Below are 16,725 nucleotides of genomic sequence, written 5' to 3' on the forward strand. Positions count from 1 at the left end.
CAGCTTGTTTAGCGCATGCAGAACATGCATCGGCTAAAGCGGAATTCAGGAATCCGTCGAAAACTTCCGGTGAGTTGCATCCACGCCGACGTCTCTTGCTGCGGCTTTTGGCGCTGTTCCATCGCCGGGCGTGAGCCGTCGAAGACGCGAAAACGAAACTATCTATGCCACGCGAGCAGCGCTTTACAACATACATAATTGCATTGGGCGGCTCCAAGGAATGCTTCGGTCATTTGCGTTCGCCGTAGCGCCTAAAACTTAAAAAGAAAACTACTAGGTTCCAATAGGCAAGGACTCTGTAGGATTAAAATAGCTGCCATGAAAAGAGCGCAGAATTTTCAAACTGATGTCCAAATTTCACCCGCTCCGAGCATGCTCCCGGACTTCGCTGCTGCCTCCCTTCCACGAAGAGCCATTGCAGAATGTATAGGAATTTCCGTGTATGGGAACAATTGCAACAGCCACTCAAAGCCTTGCAAATTCCACAGAAGTGTGTTACCCTCTCTAGAGGTAGTAAAAAAAAAAACAGATCGGCAGACAACAAGGTGCATTTATTTCACACATGCTTCCCGGCTACTAATTTTTTTCTGCCTGACTCGTTTTTTTTTTTTCGCCGTCTCATAAAAGAACGCAACAGCGTGGTTCTACTGTATTAACCAAACTCGCTTTCAGTTTTGAACAGCGCACCGACGTTCTAAACCACCAGCTAAGAGCCTCATACAATCAAGCTGGTAATTTCGTAACCTATTGCACACATCAGTGAAGCACAAACTGCACCCAACAAACCAGCCTCGTTCTAAAGCAACACAAACATACCTCAGCACATTTTATACAAATGGCTGCATTCCATTTATTACAGTGTTCAGGCATAATCGTTCAATGTACAAGCGAAAACATTGGCAAAAAATAGAGTGAGTTAAAGAGCCTCAGTAAATGATTTCCTTTTATGTACAATATGAAGTTCCTCTGTGACACCGTGGGGGGGGAGAAGCTGTACAAAGTGCACACAGAGAAACAGGCAAGGACCGGAGATGGAGGACCACGATGCTGCCACACTCCTGCCTTCCTGACACAATTGAAATGAAGGTGAAGTCCATACTATACACTGTACACAATGCCAGCACAGGCAAGAGTCAGTTCAAGAAGCCCCTGCACTGGGGTGCTCCACACAGGCATGAAATTTTCTCATCCTCGAGTGGGAACTTGTAGTCGTACGTGATCTCCTCGTTGACGTTGATGGGCTGCCTCGAGTAGATGACAATCTTCTTTTGTCCTTCCACCGTAATCACCTTCGCGTAGCAGTTTGGCTGAACGAAAAAAAAAAACGAAGGACTACTGTTAGGTTCACAAGAATTAAGAACAAAACAGCACGGAGAGTTCATCTGTAAGCTTGGCCAATGTGAGCATTTGGACAAACTAATACCCCTGTCAAGCGGGCAAAGAGAGCACTTACGGAGTGTGTCACCAGCTATAAGTGCACTTTGTCAAATCTAAGCATCATAAATGGAGTGTCACTCGCAGAATAGTGCACTCCGGTTGAGCGCGTTCACACAGAGCACACTTTGAGGGCAGAGTACGTAACCTCGACAGCAGCGACTTTGAAGGCACAATATGTACGGTACTCAAATACTCAATATGTACTCAAAGGTCTCAAAAGTTGTGTTGCTTCATAAGCGAAGCAACACAACAAAGGAATGCGACCAGATACAACTCTACTGCACACCGCCATCTTGTTTGTCGTCAAAATTCTGGATAGTCTCAGCTGATCTTGGCTTTTCAAGTTTTCAACTTTTTTTTTTTCATTTTCAGAAACTATTTAAGCTCATTTTATTTGCGCTGTCATGTCAAAAAGTTAATTTTTAAGCTCTTTTCATCGACCACTTCAAAAATTCCACTCATTTCACGTTGCCATTTTTTTTTTACTACGCATGCACTTTGCCTTCCCATCTAGCACCGCGTAGCCGAAAGTGTCTCTCGAGATGCTGAAGCACACTCCCCATAAGTGCACTTAACTTTAGTGCTTGACAGGGGCATTAGATGCAAAGGAAAAGCTGACTGTCAAAAATAGCACACATTCTAGTCGAGTGTAATGCAAAATATCGCGGCCAAGTTCAGTGGATTGGCAGTAATGGGAGGTCTGAGCATGGTACTAGAAGTATTTTAGGTGGGATGGCTAGGCTTCTGGAAGCACCAAACTTTGGTTTCTACTTTGTTCGTCTAAACAAGATGGCACTACTGTGAACATAGTCTGCATTCGTTACCGTTCTGTTCCACATTGTTTCATACATGTGACACTAACAATTCCCGTTCTGTGGATGTGTTAGGCCAAAACTGTCAGCCACCCGTGACAATTTTACAATCAATGAATACCTTAGTTGCATGTTAAGTAATTATAGGCCCTTATTTTGAGCATGAAATAGCCACTGCCACTCTACAAGTGAGCCCATAATCCACAAGTGAGCTACAAGTGAGCTAGCTTTCCAAGTGATGCAAAAGAAAGAAAGAAAGAAAAAAATTGGTAGAGCTTTAAAACCTAGTTGAACCGAGTAGACATATCAAAGCGTGTGATTAGCCTAATTGGCTCTTAGTTTTGCTTAGCTGGGTAGTTGGCATGCCTGAAAACGGTATTAGACTCAGGTTAAGCTCTGATCGAGGTTAAGCTGATCTGATCTGTTCGTGCCACAGGTGGAAGTTGATGAAGACGATGATGAGCAATGCACAGAGTGAAAGTGTGCTACAGTTTAACACGAGGTGTGTTCGGTTGCAGTGATAGCCTGGTGCTCTCGCATAGCGGCCTTTGAAGCTGATCTGTTCATGCCCCTCCGGGTTCGACTCTCAGTCATGGATGTTGATGTGATTTCTTTATCAACTTAACGTGGCGTCGCTGTTGCTAGGCAACAGCACAAGATCCAAAGATGACAAAGATTCTTGGTCGGTGTTGGTGAGCGTACAAGCGGTTTTGCACTTAAAGTTCTCCACATAGTATGCAGAGCACTCACGTTGCAGCTGTGGTTGATGAAGCGGGCGAGGTTGCCACACTTAGTGGCGTCGATGATGGTCTCAACGTCTACCCGGAAGAGGTATGAGCTACCGATGCCAATCTGCGTGTAGTACTGCTCCCGCCGGTCAGCCATGATGGGACGCACCATTTGGCCCACATACTCTATGACCATCTCGTCGGCTGCGATGGGTTCCAGGGCGAACAGGCCCCAGTCGTGGATCCGGCTCTTGGCAAACTTGAGCTGCTTCTTCCGGAACTGAAAACACAAAGGGCAGAGGCAATGGTCAGTGGGTGACAAGTGAGAGAAAAAGGTTCTACATTAAAAGAATGCTGAAGTCGTACCAACGTTGGCTAGTATCAATAGATTAAAGGACTCTAAGGACAAAGAGGTCCTGTACAAGAGAGCAACCGGAAAAAAATGTTGTATGCAGATTACAAGGCTGATCAAGCGGATCAGGTCGCCGAAGGTACTGTGTTGCCTTAAACACCAAGTCAAGGATCCTGCAATTCGTGCAACACCCGAGTGTAAATCACATTTCAGGGAAGGAGTAAAAACACCACATGAAAAAAAATTCCAATCCCTCAATAGATTTCAGAATACGGAAACAATCTGTCACATATAAAGCCTTTGTCAAAATATACGGCCCAAGGTCTTGCATCTAAGGCGCATAGTGGGCTGGCAAGCTGTCTTAGAAGTCTTAAGCTTTCGTTCATCTCCCCTTTGGAAGATTAGAATGCTGACGATTCAAGACAAGTCACACTGAATGGCCCGCAAGCAAACTTGGCGAGCTGTATTTTTTTGTAATGGCTGCATGTAAAAGCAAACTACCGGGTAACACTTTCAGACAGCACTCGCCTTTTCTATTAAAAAAAGAAATTCCTTTCGCCTTAATAACTTTATGCAGACCAAAAGAAAGTTAATAAGCTCTGTGACAAATCTGAAAAACCCACTGTTAATTTGGTACAGGTATGTTCACAACTGTGTGAAAAGCACTAACCATGTTTGCAATATTTTAACATGCTCCTGACAAGCGAAAAAATACATTATCAAGGGACCAGCTGTTAATATGAAAAACCCAGAACAAAAAGGTTTGATAAAATTGGTCTCGATGATTACACCAAGCCATATATTATCAAGCTCATTGTTTAGAGAAATATCATTTGCTGTATCTGCAAGGCACACACATAAAAACATCTTAGTTAAGATAAAAATAAGTGCTGAATTCACCTGAAAGAGAGAAATCACTGTTAGGTACTGCACACTCACACAGAAAGCTGCAATTTCACTAAAAACAAACTTGTGCAAATGCGAACACAGTTACCACTATCTAAATAATTCTGCACACAGCAACCAAGAGGGTAAAAAAAAAAATGAGGACAATATCAAAGGATAATACTTTCTACCCTTCACAAAGAGCTGTGGTTGGGCCCTAACACAAGCATCATAGGACAAAACAAAACAAAACAAAAGTTGGCAACCTACTTTATACCATGGGATGGCCCAGTACACATCCTTGCCACATTAGCAGCCAGCCAATTATACCAATCTTAGTTTTCGAACCAAAACCATGAAGTATGAACAGAAATGTGGCCTGTGACCATGACATAGTGGGGATGCTGGTAACTATGTCAAGATGCAGAAACGATTATCCTCACAATAAATGTGCCACCAAACACACCAATAGCAAACTAAATCGCATGACCTTTGCAACAATATACAGTCATTCCCAGATATATTAAATTACTGTTGGCATCGAACAGTTAGAATATTCCTTTTAAAATCCCACACCAAGGTACAGCCCTAATGTGCGTGTTTACCAAACGGAAGTCCAATAAATGTGCAGTACGCACCACAAGCACAGGGTGTTGGCGTGTGAACTGGTGTGTGAACCGGCGTGTGAACTGGCGTGTTGGGTTGGTGTGTTGGCGTGTGAACAACAACAGCCTTCAGTTTCTGGATGTCTGTTTGCTTTTCCAGGAGGCACAGGTCTGTTGGAGCTACAGGCCACGTTCCAAAAAAGAAGTTTTAAGGTACAATTCGGCCCATTCGAAGCTAGTTAAAAGGGTAATCACTGTTAGCTGCCTATGCGCTGCCCTCGCAAAGTCATGTGCACACCTTGTGGCCACCAGTGTGCAACACCAGCTTGGGTGCCCAAAGGCCGCGGGCTACCCGAACGAACTTGTGGCGTCGGTAGCTGACAAACTACTGTGGGAAGTGGAGAAGGGGGACGAGGGTGGCCAGAGCAAGCAAGAAACCAGAAAGCAAGGCCCGTTGCCGTTTCCTATATTCACGGTTTCTCCCACTGCCTTAAGAAGGTTCCAGGGAAGTGCAGTGTCCCAGTCATGTTCTCTTCTCCTGACAAGTTGTCGTGGCTATGCCCAAAGGTAAACAGGCACAGCACTGGCACTGACGCTTGCAAGAATAGGCGTGAGACTTGCTTCGTTCCCTGTACAATGGGGGTTGTATACAGGATACCTCTGTCATGTGGAAAGAGCTACATTGGACAGACGGGTAGGTGTCTAAATGACAGATTGTGAGAACACCGCAGAGCAGTCGATTCCCTAGTAAAGAGTAGCCACCTGGCTGAACATTGCAGCCGGTGCCCTAGCAGACCATCGTGCACCCCGGCGTTGGGCAACACACGTGTGCTGCGTAGCTTCAAGCAGCAGAACTGCAGGGAAATTTTTGAGGCCTTTGAGATACACAATCAAGGTGATAAATGCGTTAGTAATGCATCTGTCATGCTGTCGCCCAAGGAGTTGCGATATCTAAAGATCTAAAGACCAGAATGTCCCGTGTGCCTAGGTAATAACTGCTGACTTGTTAAACTTGTTAAACACGGATGCGAATGTGGAGGGTATGCGCTTGTGAGCTGGGGTATCAGAACCTTGTTGTGTATATAATTTGTTTGTGCCAATAAACCATCAGTTGAAGTCAGCGTTCGTCCTGCGTGTTCTCCTTCTTCGTCCCGTGTTTGTTCTGCTGAAAAAATGGATTCTACGTACCAAGACCAACTAGCCCGTCTTTCCACTTTAACAAGTGTGAACTACACATCACTGAAGCAATGAAAGATGGCTGGGAAGCATGCACCACAAGCACCGAATGGTTGCATGCATCGTTAACTAAATTTAGTTAGCCGTAAACAGATTTGTGCGAATGCATTTCTCATTGCTGAATTTTTAATTATATGAGTTTCAGGTGACAGGAATGTTTTTTGCAACCCTGTGAGATTCGTATCATTGAAACTCTACTGTGTACACTGTGAGTGTGATTCAAAACTGAAAGGCTGTCACAAGTGACTGCACTCTGCCATTCCATTTGTGAAGGAGGGGACACCACACAGCATCATCAACTGCACCATCTCTTCTCACCTTCAGCTGGTTGAACTTGAGCAAGTCGCTAATCACTTCGGCTTCTCCAAAAGAGGTCAGCAACCTCCGCTGATTGGACCGTGCTTCCCTGCTTGACTGGGCGGCAAGGCGAGCTTTGCTTGTTGGGTCCTGCAGTGCCAATGAGATATAATCATACCGATTAACCTGTGATCACGATAAGCCAAGACAAGTACTAGCATCAGCACTGAAAAGCAACACGTGCTACATCCATGCGAGATATCAAAAGTGGCAGCAGGCTCCAAAATGTTTTGAGTGATTATGGCCTTCTCTAGCACAATGTTTAAGAGCAAACCAAGCACTCTGAATGCAGTGCTTCAACCAGCGGAGTGTTGAGCCAAGTCTAGAAAAACCTGCAAAAATTTTAGAAGTTGGAAGTGCAGACGCAAATTACCTCAAAAAAAAAAAAAAGAAGTGACATCAAAACAGCAAGTGCTGAATGTCAGTAGAAGGCCCGGTCGGTTATCTGGCTACTAAGGTTACTCCAGCACGCCCCTTTGCAATAACCTGCCAAACAGCTCATTAAAAAAAAAAAATGTCTGTTAACCACAGACAAGACAACCTAGCCTCACAGACAGTACACACTGCTTATTTTAGAGTTGTCAATACACAACCAGCAGCAAGATAAAAAACTGCCCACAAAAAGTGCAAATTAGTAAGTATGACAGGGTAAACTTGGATGAGAAATGAAAAAAATCACAAGAAAAAATACAATACTCACGGGCAAGAACAAAAAATTTAAAGAGCTACATTAGATTCAAACTAAGTAGCACAGGTGTATGAGGTAGAATGCTGCTCTACCATGCCGCAGCAAGAACCCATGCAACCACATCAGACAGTGTTACAATCCAACGCCGCACATGGCCTGCTTTCTTCTCGTAAAAAAAGAGTTTCAGTCATGATGTCCTGACACCCAAGGCTGATGAACATTGTTTCCCTAAACAGTCTTACACACTGCACTCCACAAACAGTACTACACTCTGGAGAAATCATGCTCCCACACTTACACAAAGTGGAACACAAGAAAGCGTAAACTTCACAAGGAGAAGTCTGCTGCTAATTGCTGTCAGTACACAGGGCTCTGATTCACCAAAACCGTACATCAATAAAGATAACACGCATGCTGACACAACCACTAGTATAAAGACAACCCCCGCAACGCAACAAAAAAGTTCAACCAAGTTGTGAACGCTGCCTTTACAGTGTGTGTGCAGTACACCACACATGCACACACAATGCATGAGCCACTAGCACTTTGTCTCTGAAGCAATGTGTTTGCACTTAAGTCACTTTTTGTGCTCTACTGCCCCGGCCACATGTGAAGCTGCAGGAAGTGAAAATAATAAAAAAAAGACAAGATGCTCTGGCCTTGTGTATCTACACACCACCGTCAGATTACACTTCAGAGAGGAAATGGTGTGAACCCCAACTACCAAAGAATGGATAGTATAACAATTCTGAAATAAATTTCATTCCGTTCTTGCATTTTTTGCCCTTCAAATTGGTTTGGTTTGGTTTATTGGGGCTTAACGTCCCAAAGCGACTCAGGCTATGAGAAACACCAAAGTGAAGGACGTTGGAAATTTTGACCGCCTGGAGTTCTTTAACGTGCACTGACGTCGCACAGTACACGGGCCTCTAGAATTTCACCTGCCACGGCCGGGATCGAACCCGCGTCTTTTGGGTCAGCAGCCGAGCGCCATAACCGCCGAGCCACCGTGACGGCCCCCCTTCGCATTGGCTGAAGTGATGTCACGCAATGCATCCACTCTTCAATATTGGTTCAAGCCACGGTATCGGAATATATTTGTTAAAGCCCAGCTATGGTGGGGCACAGCTTTCCTTCAGCCATTTATGAAGGACAGGAAACATGAAAATGAAATGGAATCATTATAGTATTAAAGCGGCTTAGTCTGCGTTATAATACCACAAAAGAACATGGTGCACTGGAGGTGTGTTTTAGCTCTGACGCCAACTTCCAACTGCAGCGGCCAATGGGGCCTTGGACTGAGGAGATCACCATTTTTATATTTTACCCGCCGCGGTGGCTCAGTGGTAAGGCGATCGTCTACCAAGCTGGAGTACCCAGGTTCGAACCTGACTGTGGCGGCCGCGTTTCGATGGAGGCGAAATGCAAGAGGTGCCCGTGTGCTGTGCGATGTCAGTGCACGTTAAAGATCCCCAGGCAGTCCAAATTATTCGGGAGACCTCCACTACGGCACATCTTTCTCTCTCTCTTTCATTCCCACCTTCCTCCTTTACCGTAGGGCACTGTCCGCTGAGATATGTGAGACAGATACTGCGCCATTTCCTTTCCTCAAAAACCAATTTATTTAATTTTTTAAATTTTTTCCTCCTCCTCCTACCTCTGCATTCACAATGCTACAGAATTTTTAGTGCTTCAGTCACAGTGTCACCATATGTGTACATATCTTGTTTCGTGTCAGTCTTGGTTACTGCTAGGGTATAAAGTGCAACTGATGGCTGGAGCAAATATTTGGAACCCTTTGCGACAAACTGCACAGAGACATTTCAAGCCAGAAATGCGAACTGAATGCAGGAAGCTACCTTCCAGAGGCTTTCTGCCTTCCAGATGCCTCTGCGTTTTACATTATACGCATCACTCTGGCTTAAGAGTGTGCGTTTATACCTTTTTGTCTTTTTCATACATTGGCACTCTGAGAGGCCTAACATAAAATGAACAGTTTGCATAATGACTTCTCACGACTGACAGAAACGAGTCAAAGGAAGCATAGAGACGGTAAAAGCAGTGTACAGTCATGATGTGGGCACATGAGAACTCAGCAGAAATTGAACAATTAATCATCAGGGAGAGAAGAATCTTTCTTCATGTGCGATCTAGACCTGTTCCTTTCAAAAATTTGGAAATTCTCCTCCCACTATAGCTAGTAATTTGTCATTTATGGGTCAATCGAGGCCCACACTAAATGAGCACAGTGTGCAGTTAGCAGACACGCAAAGGGGCTTGCCTGTGTCTCCAGCTGAGGTATGGCGCTGCCAGACTGCTTGAAACGCGCCTTCTCCTTGACGTCCATCTTGTAGTAGCCTTCGCTGCGCGCACAGCCCGTCACGTGGACACGGGCCTCGTCCTTCTTCTTCTTCTTGCTCGGATTCGGTATGTTGGTCGGTGCACAGAACGGTTAAGGGGCACACACATGACACGCCTGCTTTGAGGCAGCCACCATAGCACTCCAAAACGACGCCATGTCACTTTGCACACGCAGCTAGTGGCAATCATGAAAGGGAACACATTGTGAACATTTGCGTGTTTCCCCATATGTATGGGGCACAAGCAAATCTTTTCTGCAAGTTCAACACAGGAATAATCAGCCTTGTATAAAAACCAATTGCTCCTTTCACCTTAATGTTACCCATACATGCTTCAACTTAAGTACTTTGTTGGCCCAACTATATCCAAAGCCCTCTCCTGACACTTTTTATCCCCACAAAATTCCCGATTTCATTCTGCTTACCTGACTACCTACTGCCCCCTGTCTCACAATAAGCACCTGATGGCAAATGTCAACACGGCAAATCCAGAAGCTACACTACACAGCCATTCTGTACGCATGCTGGTAGAGGATGCAAGCCTTCAGTTGTCCAGGTCATAGCAACGATGAGTAATGCCAGCAAGCATACCTAAAGGACTGCACCACAGTGACCAATGTCTGCGACCAACTTTTGAAACATAGTGCAATATCTACAGAGTGGCAAAGTGAGATATTCAGGCATAGCAGGTCTCAAGGATACCGAACCAGCGTTGGCACAAAGCTGCACACAATGCAGGATGATGCATCATTGTATGTAGTAAAATGCAAGAATGCCTGTGCAACTAAGGTGGATGCAGGGTCCATCACGTTAACATGGTTTATTTTTTATCCCTCAACACATGCCTTTTGAAAGCATTTATAGTACTGCAAACCCTCATAACGCTACTAAACCTCTGCTCTGCCTTTGGCTGATACAATCACTATATGCAGCTTGCGGACAGAGACCGCAAACTGCTATAAACGGTCCTCCAGTGAGTATACTTGTCACTACCCCGTGACACTACCACCACGGAACAGCTCTCAGTGCCAGTTAGCTAGCTAGCTGCAACTTAGCCTACAAAACATCTACATCTAAGATCAACAGCCACTAAAGCCCATGACACAATACAAACTGGACCACAAAAGCGTTTCATCTACAGCACCAATGGCTGTGAGCTAATAGCAGCTCTCCTTTCAAGTTACCTAAAGACAAACGTCAGGCATTTAGTGGCTTTTACTTCTACTGATATACTTTGCATAATCGTCAGATACTCCCATACAGAAGGAGTATTCAAAAATGCAGCGGCAAACCTCGCCAGTAAAACTAACGTAATCGCATGGAGGCATTGTCCTTCTGTGCTGCAGGTACTCCAATCACATTAGTGCCAGCATGATGAAATTGCAAAAATTCCATAATATTACAACCCCACAAGAAGGCTGAATTAGGCTTGCTGGTGTGCTGTGCGAAGAATGCAAAAACAGCACAAAAGACAAAGACAAACAAACATATAATTGACAAGAATGACGTCATACACGCCGCTTTTTTTTCCCCCGCTTGTTTGTCCGTCACCTCTGCTGGTTTGCCATTCTTGTCCCCTTAACCCTAGATCCCACCTTTTTTTTCTATGGGCATGTCCGAGCGAGGGACAGTAAATAAGGAAGAAATGACCGTCACTACTAGTAATCGACCCCTTTAAATTTGGAAAACTAGACAATTCAGGCATCCAGTTCAGTTGCTTTTAAGGTGCCTTGGAAAATTTTGTGCCCAAGGTATACTGTTTAACTCCTCCTCCCATTATTAAAAATAAGCAAAGCAGTTCAAACTCACAGAATGCCCATATGATAGCAGACAGTTACTAAAGCACTATCATTACACACCATAGGCAGCTCTCCTGCAAGAAAACTTAGCAAACAGACGTAAGCACCAGTCAGGCAGCAGCAGCAAAGGATATGTGGATGGTCGACCCAGTGCGTGTCGTTGAGCCAATACCCCTGCACCTCATCCTGCAGCATGGCGTCGTAGCTGCGCTTCAGGTACTGCACATCCTCCGAGTCCACCCCTGTCCTTAGGAACTCGTACAGAATGTTCATCTCCTCCACCACATTGCGCCGAGCAAACGCCACCTCCCGCGACAGCTTTTCAATTGGCTCAAGCGGCACATCGAACATGAGCTGGTCGCAGATGGTCTCTTCTTTGGACTTTCGCTTCTTCCTCTGCTTCGTCTTGGTAGGCGAAGGAACAGCAGCAGGAGGCGGTGACGACTGCCGCTCCGCCGGCGCCGTGACTGCAGCCGCGGCGGCGGGGACGACGGGCGGAGGTGCCGAAGCATACTCGTGATCGCCAGCAACTGCCTCCGGCAGAGCCGCCCCCGTTTGTTGGGGCAGGCAGTAACAGTGATCGGAAATGAGGTAGCTGGGCTCGTTGGCGCCCTCCTCCTCCTGCTTGTCCTCCGCCTTCTCCAGCATTCCTTTCAACACATCCGCCTTGGGCGGCTTCGACGCATCACCATTCACAAGAGGCTCTTCCTTCACCTTCTCCTCCACTTTCACCGGTGGTGACGCAGGTGCCTTCGCGTCCGTCTTGTCGCTGGCGCCCTCGGGGGGTGCAAAGCTAGCGGCAAGGGCCATGAGTGCTTCAGACGCTTCATACTCGAGGTTGCATGGCGGCAGGTCGTCGAGAATATCCTTGGCGATATCCGCAGACAGCTCTGCTGCAGCGGGTGCAACAGGCCTGGAATCTTTGGCAGTGTCGTCTTCCCTCTCAACTTCAGTGGGCAATTCTCGTTCTTCCTGTTCTGCCTGTTCTTCTTCTTCTTCTTCCCGTTCATCGAACAGAGGGGTGGGAGGGAGCTCAATGTCTTCGAGATCAGATACTTCATCCTTGAGGTGTCCTTCAAGTGCAGGCAATGACGAAGCCTCTGCAGCCGTTGAAGCTTGCTGCTCCAGTGGTTCTTTCCTGTAAAGAGCATTACAACAGGCGGGCATTAAAGATGTGTCCTGGACTGGTAGAAGGAGGATTGGCTTGTAGAAGGAAGTGCAATCACATTTAAAACTGTAATGGAGTTAACTGATTTAGGTTTGTGGGGTTTAACGTCCCAAAGCGACTCAGGCTATGAGGGACGCCGCAGTGAAGGGCTCCGGAAATTTCGACCACCTGGGGTTCTTTAACAAGCACTCACATCGCACAGTACATGGGTCTCTAAATGTAGTTAATTCCATCAATGGAGTTATTTGATGGAACCATCAGACAAAAACTAAAGTGGAAGTTGACAGCCAAAAGTGGGTTGTCGTATTATCATTGGATTGCTATGCTGGGTTGAGCGAGAGGACGAGGTTTCACATGGTCTGCCTGCCAATGACAGCGATGGAACTGGCACCTAATCATCACAGTAGAACATGACACTTTTCATGATGTTTGTGCATGGTATTATGTCAGTGTCCTTACATGTGGGGGTGAGGCACCTACTCAATCAAGTAGCTGCCCTAGGTGGGTGATGACAGTAAGCAATGCTACACTAACAGAGAACATTTGGCGAAGCGGCCGAGCTTCCCGATCTACAGAGGCATGTGATGTTGTGAAGCAATGCCTACAAACGCATGACTGCACCATTTAACCCATCGGTACCACCGTCTAACTACGTCCATCTTGTATACTTTGTTAATTTTTTCTCTTACTCAATAGCCAGCGACTTTTGGCATGCATACCGTGGATAATGACCTTTCTAGGTTAAAACCAATTTGTAAAATTGAATGTGTCATACTTTCATTATTTTTGTTTGTTTGTTTGTTTTCTTTAAGCACTTACCTCTGCTGCACAAGGCCTCCACTGAGCATTGGCTCTTCATCTTCCGATATGTCGGATGCGGACAACTCCAACAGAATTTTGGAGCCCTTTCCCGTTGGCTTGGAAGGTACGAGCTCCTCCTCATCACTGGTGCTGGCAGCTTTTGCATCCTTCTCAGCTTCAGACTCAGAATCGGACTCTGCACTCTCTGATGATGATGAGACGTCCTCCTCTTCACCTTCTGAACTGGTGTCAGAGTCTGAGCTATCTTCAGAATCGGATTCAGACTCTGCATGGAAAAAAAAAACGCCGGAAATGATTGGCGAAAAGGTTGAAGGGTGAAGGTTTATTTCCACAACTGGGTGTTGCGAGGACAGCCAGGGAAAAAGCTGTATAGACAGCTTGAGAGGTCCTGGCTTCCTCTTACAGTGCAGCACTGACGGTGGCGGAGTACGACATCAAACAAAATGTAAGGAGAAAAAACACGCATGTTCGGTACAGAGAATGAGACATGCACGTTCAGTACGCAGTACATTGCGCTTGCAAAGGAAAAAAAAAACTGCATTAGATAAAAGAGCCTATAAAGGCAAGGATGGGGAGGAGAATATAAAGGACAGCAAAATTGACAGGTTTGCTCAAAATGAATTAGTAATTCAAGTATGCACCAACTAGCCCAAAAAAGAGGTATTAATCGCTCAAAATGGTAATAGCAAGAAAAAAAAAACTACATGAACATTTGGGGCAATTCTTTCAGAGAAATATTGGATACATCAAGATTCTTGTGGCAGTACAACTGGTTCAGAGGTGTCGGTAACTTATGCTGCAACATTTGTTTGCCATAGTTTGTGCAGCATTTCTAAACATTCCAAGGCTCTGCAGCGCGGGTATCACAGACAGTCCTGCTTTGCTCTAACCCAGCAAGTGTAAGTAAGGGGTCATCATTTTTCATTATGGCGAGCTTATATTTATACCACAGCCTATAGTTATACATGGACTTCATTTGTATAACGTTGTGTTGATAGAAAAGGCTCGCAGTGTGGAAGAAATACGGCACTTTACATGCAATGCATATAATATGTTTTTGTAAGACAGTGAGTTTGTTAATATTTTCAGCTGTTGTTGTTTCCCACACCATACATCCATAGTTGGCTATGGAAGAGAAAAGGCCGATTCCTTCATATTTTATCAGCATTATGCTGCCCTACCACTACTTCCGATTCTAATGTCCAATTAGACTCTCAAGTTGATATGACGTGCAGTTGATTCTCGACAGCCTAGACTTGAAGCAGACCAAATGTGTTTGAATCATGACGAGTTATACTAATTATACAAGATGCTTTTTAATACTCTTGACGTTGATTGGACCAAAATATTAGTTTGAACAAACAGGGCGCTCAAGTTCCGCGAGGTCTGACCCCGCGGTTCCGGCGTCGGAACCGAACAACGGCAGGGATTAATTGACGCAATCGCACCTAAAACTGATGCATGCTTTTGGGCCACGCCAGTTATCGCCTGTTTCCGTATGCATCGATAACTGGTCCCTTCAAAACAAAATTAAACATTACAATGACTGAAAAAGCACGTATGCATACTTCGTCAGCGCGTTTTTTTCAAGGTGGGCAATAGCACACCCCGAGACTTTCGCTCTCCACCAAGGCAATAGCGAATGCCACAAAGCCACCTTCTTTTCGCTGCATCTGTGCCAAACTCGATGTGTGTCCCTGCCTTTTATTTGGACCAAAATTTGGCTCCCACTATAAGACTAAGCATAGACGGCGTTGAACACTTTCTCTGCGGGAAAATCCGGCCACTGTCGGAGTGCTTTTCACAGAAAGGCTGCCACCGCGGTCACCGCTCAGCAAAGACGGTGTCCCGACAGAAAATATGCGTAGTAAGACGCGGAAAACAGCACACATTTGCACGTGCAAATTTCAAAACTGGCTGACATATGCGCCAGAATTAAAAGCGGCCTTTGATATGCGCTGCAGGCCTGAACGCGCGTTTCAGAATGTGGTGATCGGCATGTCGATCAAGGTGCGCGCACTGCTCGAGTTGCCTTCAAGTAGAAACAGAGACGCGAAGCGACGCGAAAACGCACCAGCCAGTGCCAAAACATTGCCGGGCCAATGGTAACACTCACACATCGAGTAACATGCCCCTCCAGAAACTCCACCTCACGAAAGTCCGATATGTTATGTCTCGTCCGCTTACCAAGAACATCGATATATAAACTAAGGAACGGCGCGTGACGGTCATATTCGTTATAAGCGGGCTTGACTGTGCATACCGATTTACCCAAATGTAATGCAAGGGTCAACTCAGTGGGCGCGTAAAGGAAAAAAAAGAAAATGAAAGAACAGGAATGTTAACGTGAGGAACGATGCCGCAGTACAGGAAAGGATGAGTAGAAATTGCCGAACAAAAGTATCTCAAAAAATGGCTTTCATGTGCCCTTTCTGTTTCAAGAGAGCCGCACAAAACATTATTAGATAAGACCGATAAGAAGATAAATACGGAGAACCATCGCGCAGTCACTGCGATGACCGTGCATTTCAAATGCCTTATTATAAGAACAAAACTTATCCGGTCGCTCAACCGACATGACTGAGTGGCTAGCCACGCCTCCCGAACATCGGTGGCCGTTCTTGGCAACATTTAAACCCACCGTCATCTTGCACGGAGCCGCCAGGTAACTGTGCGAGTTCGATGTCGCCGAAAAGTGCGTCAGAAAGCGATATCGAGGAAAGTAGCGAGAGCGCCTTTTCGTGTGCAATAGCAGCGCCAAGCTTCCCCATGCACCCGAAGCGGATTACTGCCATCAAAGCAGAAATCTGGGCTAGTTGCTTGTGATTCATTACAAATGCAAGACTAGCACTTGACATGGACATCGAAAAAGAATCAGACAGAATCAGGATTAGCGCTCATCCTGTCAGATTCTTTTTCTACGTCCATGTCAAGCGCTAGCCTTAAAGGGATACTGAAGCAAAATCTGAAAATTGAACAAAAAGGCTGAATACAGATTCTCAGAATGTGATTACACCGAAATCTAGTCGTCACTCTGCATATTTTTCAGCGGATGGTTTTATTTTCGATGTTTCATGAGCGCGCGCCAAGTCCTCCCGGTCGGCGCGAGGTGGAAAGCGTGACGTCATGGCACCCTCCCGCGGCGACAAATATGGCGGCGCCCTTCGATGCATGAAACCTCGCTTCGGACTGGTTGCGTCGTTGTTACTGGCTTCTTCAGTGCGTTCACTGGCCATAAATGGCTTCGCTTCATCTCCTGTTGCAGTAAGAAAACTTACAAGTAATAAATTTGCTTTATTTTTTATTTAAAGTGACGATTCTGCCCCCTTTAGGCTAAGAGGGGTGTCGGTTTGTTGACAACAATGCTTCCCCTCTTAACCACCAGATGGCGCCACTAGTCTGAACATCGTCGCGCTTCTGTTTTAAAAGCGAGAATGCTAGAAATGGCACAAGGTCCGGAAAAAGTAGCTGCATTT

At 45.7% G+C, this 16,725-nt stretch overlaps 1 protein-coding gene across 5 annotated transcripts in view; it reads right to left on the reverse strand.

Moving 5' to 3' along the window:
- Positions 1-202: 202 nt before the first annotated feature.
- The window catches only part of LOC149363246 (histone-lysine N-methyltransferase SETD1-like), a 58,782-nt gene continuing 42,259 nt past the window's right edge, over positions 203-16,725 (reverse strand). For all 5 annotated transcript variants that reach the window (XM_089573390.1, XM_089573391.1, XM_089573393.1 and 2 more), the window contains 6 exons: positions 13,247-13,514; positions 11,394-12,397; positions 9,382-9,539; positions 6,374-6,502; positions 3,000-3,257; positions 203-1,307 (listed from right to left, as the gene is read on the reverse strand). In XM_089573390.1, the coding sequence (XP_089429516.1) occupies positions 1,134-1,307; positions 3,000-3,257; positions 6,374-6,502; positions 9,382-9,539; positions 11,394-12,397; positions 13,247-13,514 (1,991 nt within the window). In that variant the 3' untranslated portion in view covers positions 203-1,133. The remainder of the gene's footprint in view (positions 1,308-2,999; positions 3,258-6,373; positions 6,503-9,381; positions 9,540-11,393; positions 12,398-13,246; positions 13,515-16,725) is intronic.

Source organism: Amblyomma mixtum, chromosome 2, assembly GCF_055824585.1.
Source record: "Amblyomma mixtum isolate Tamu chromosome 2, ASM5582458v1, whole genome shotgun sequence".
In the NCBI taxonomy this organism is placed as follows: domain Eukaryota; kingdom Metazoa; phylum Arthropoda; class Arachnida; order Ixodida; family Ixodidae; genus Amblyomma; species Amblyomma mixtum.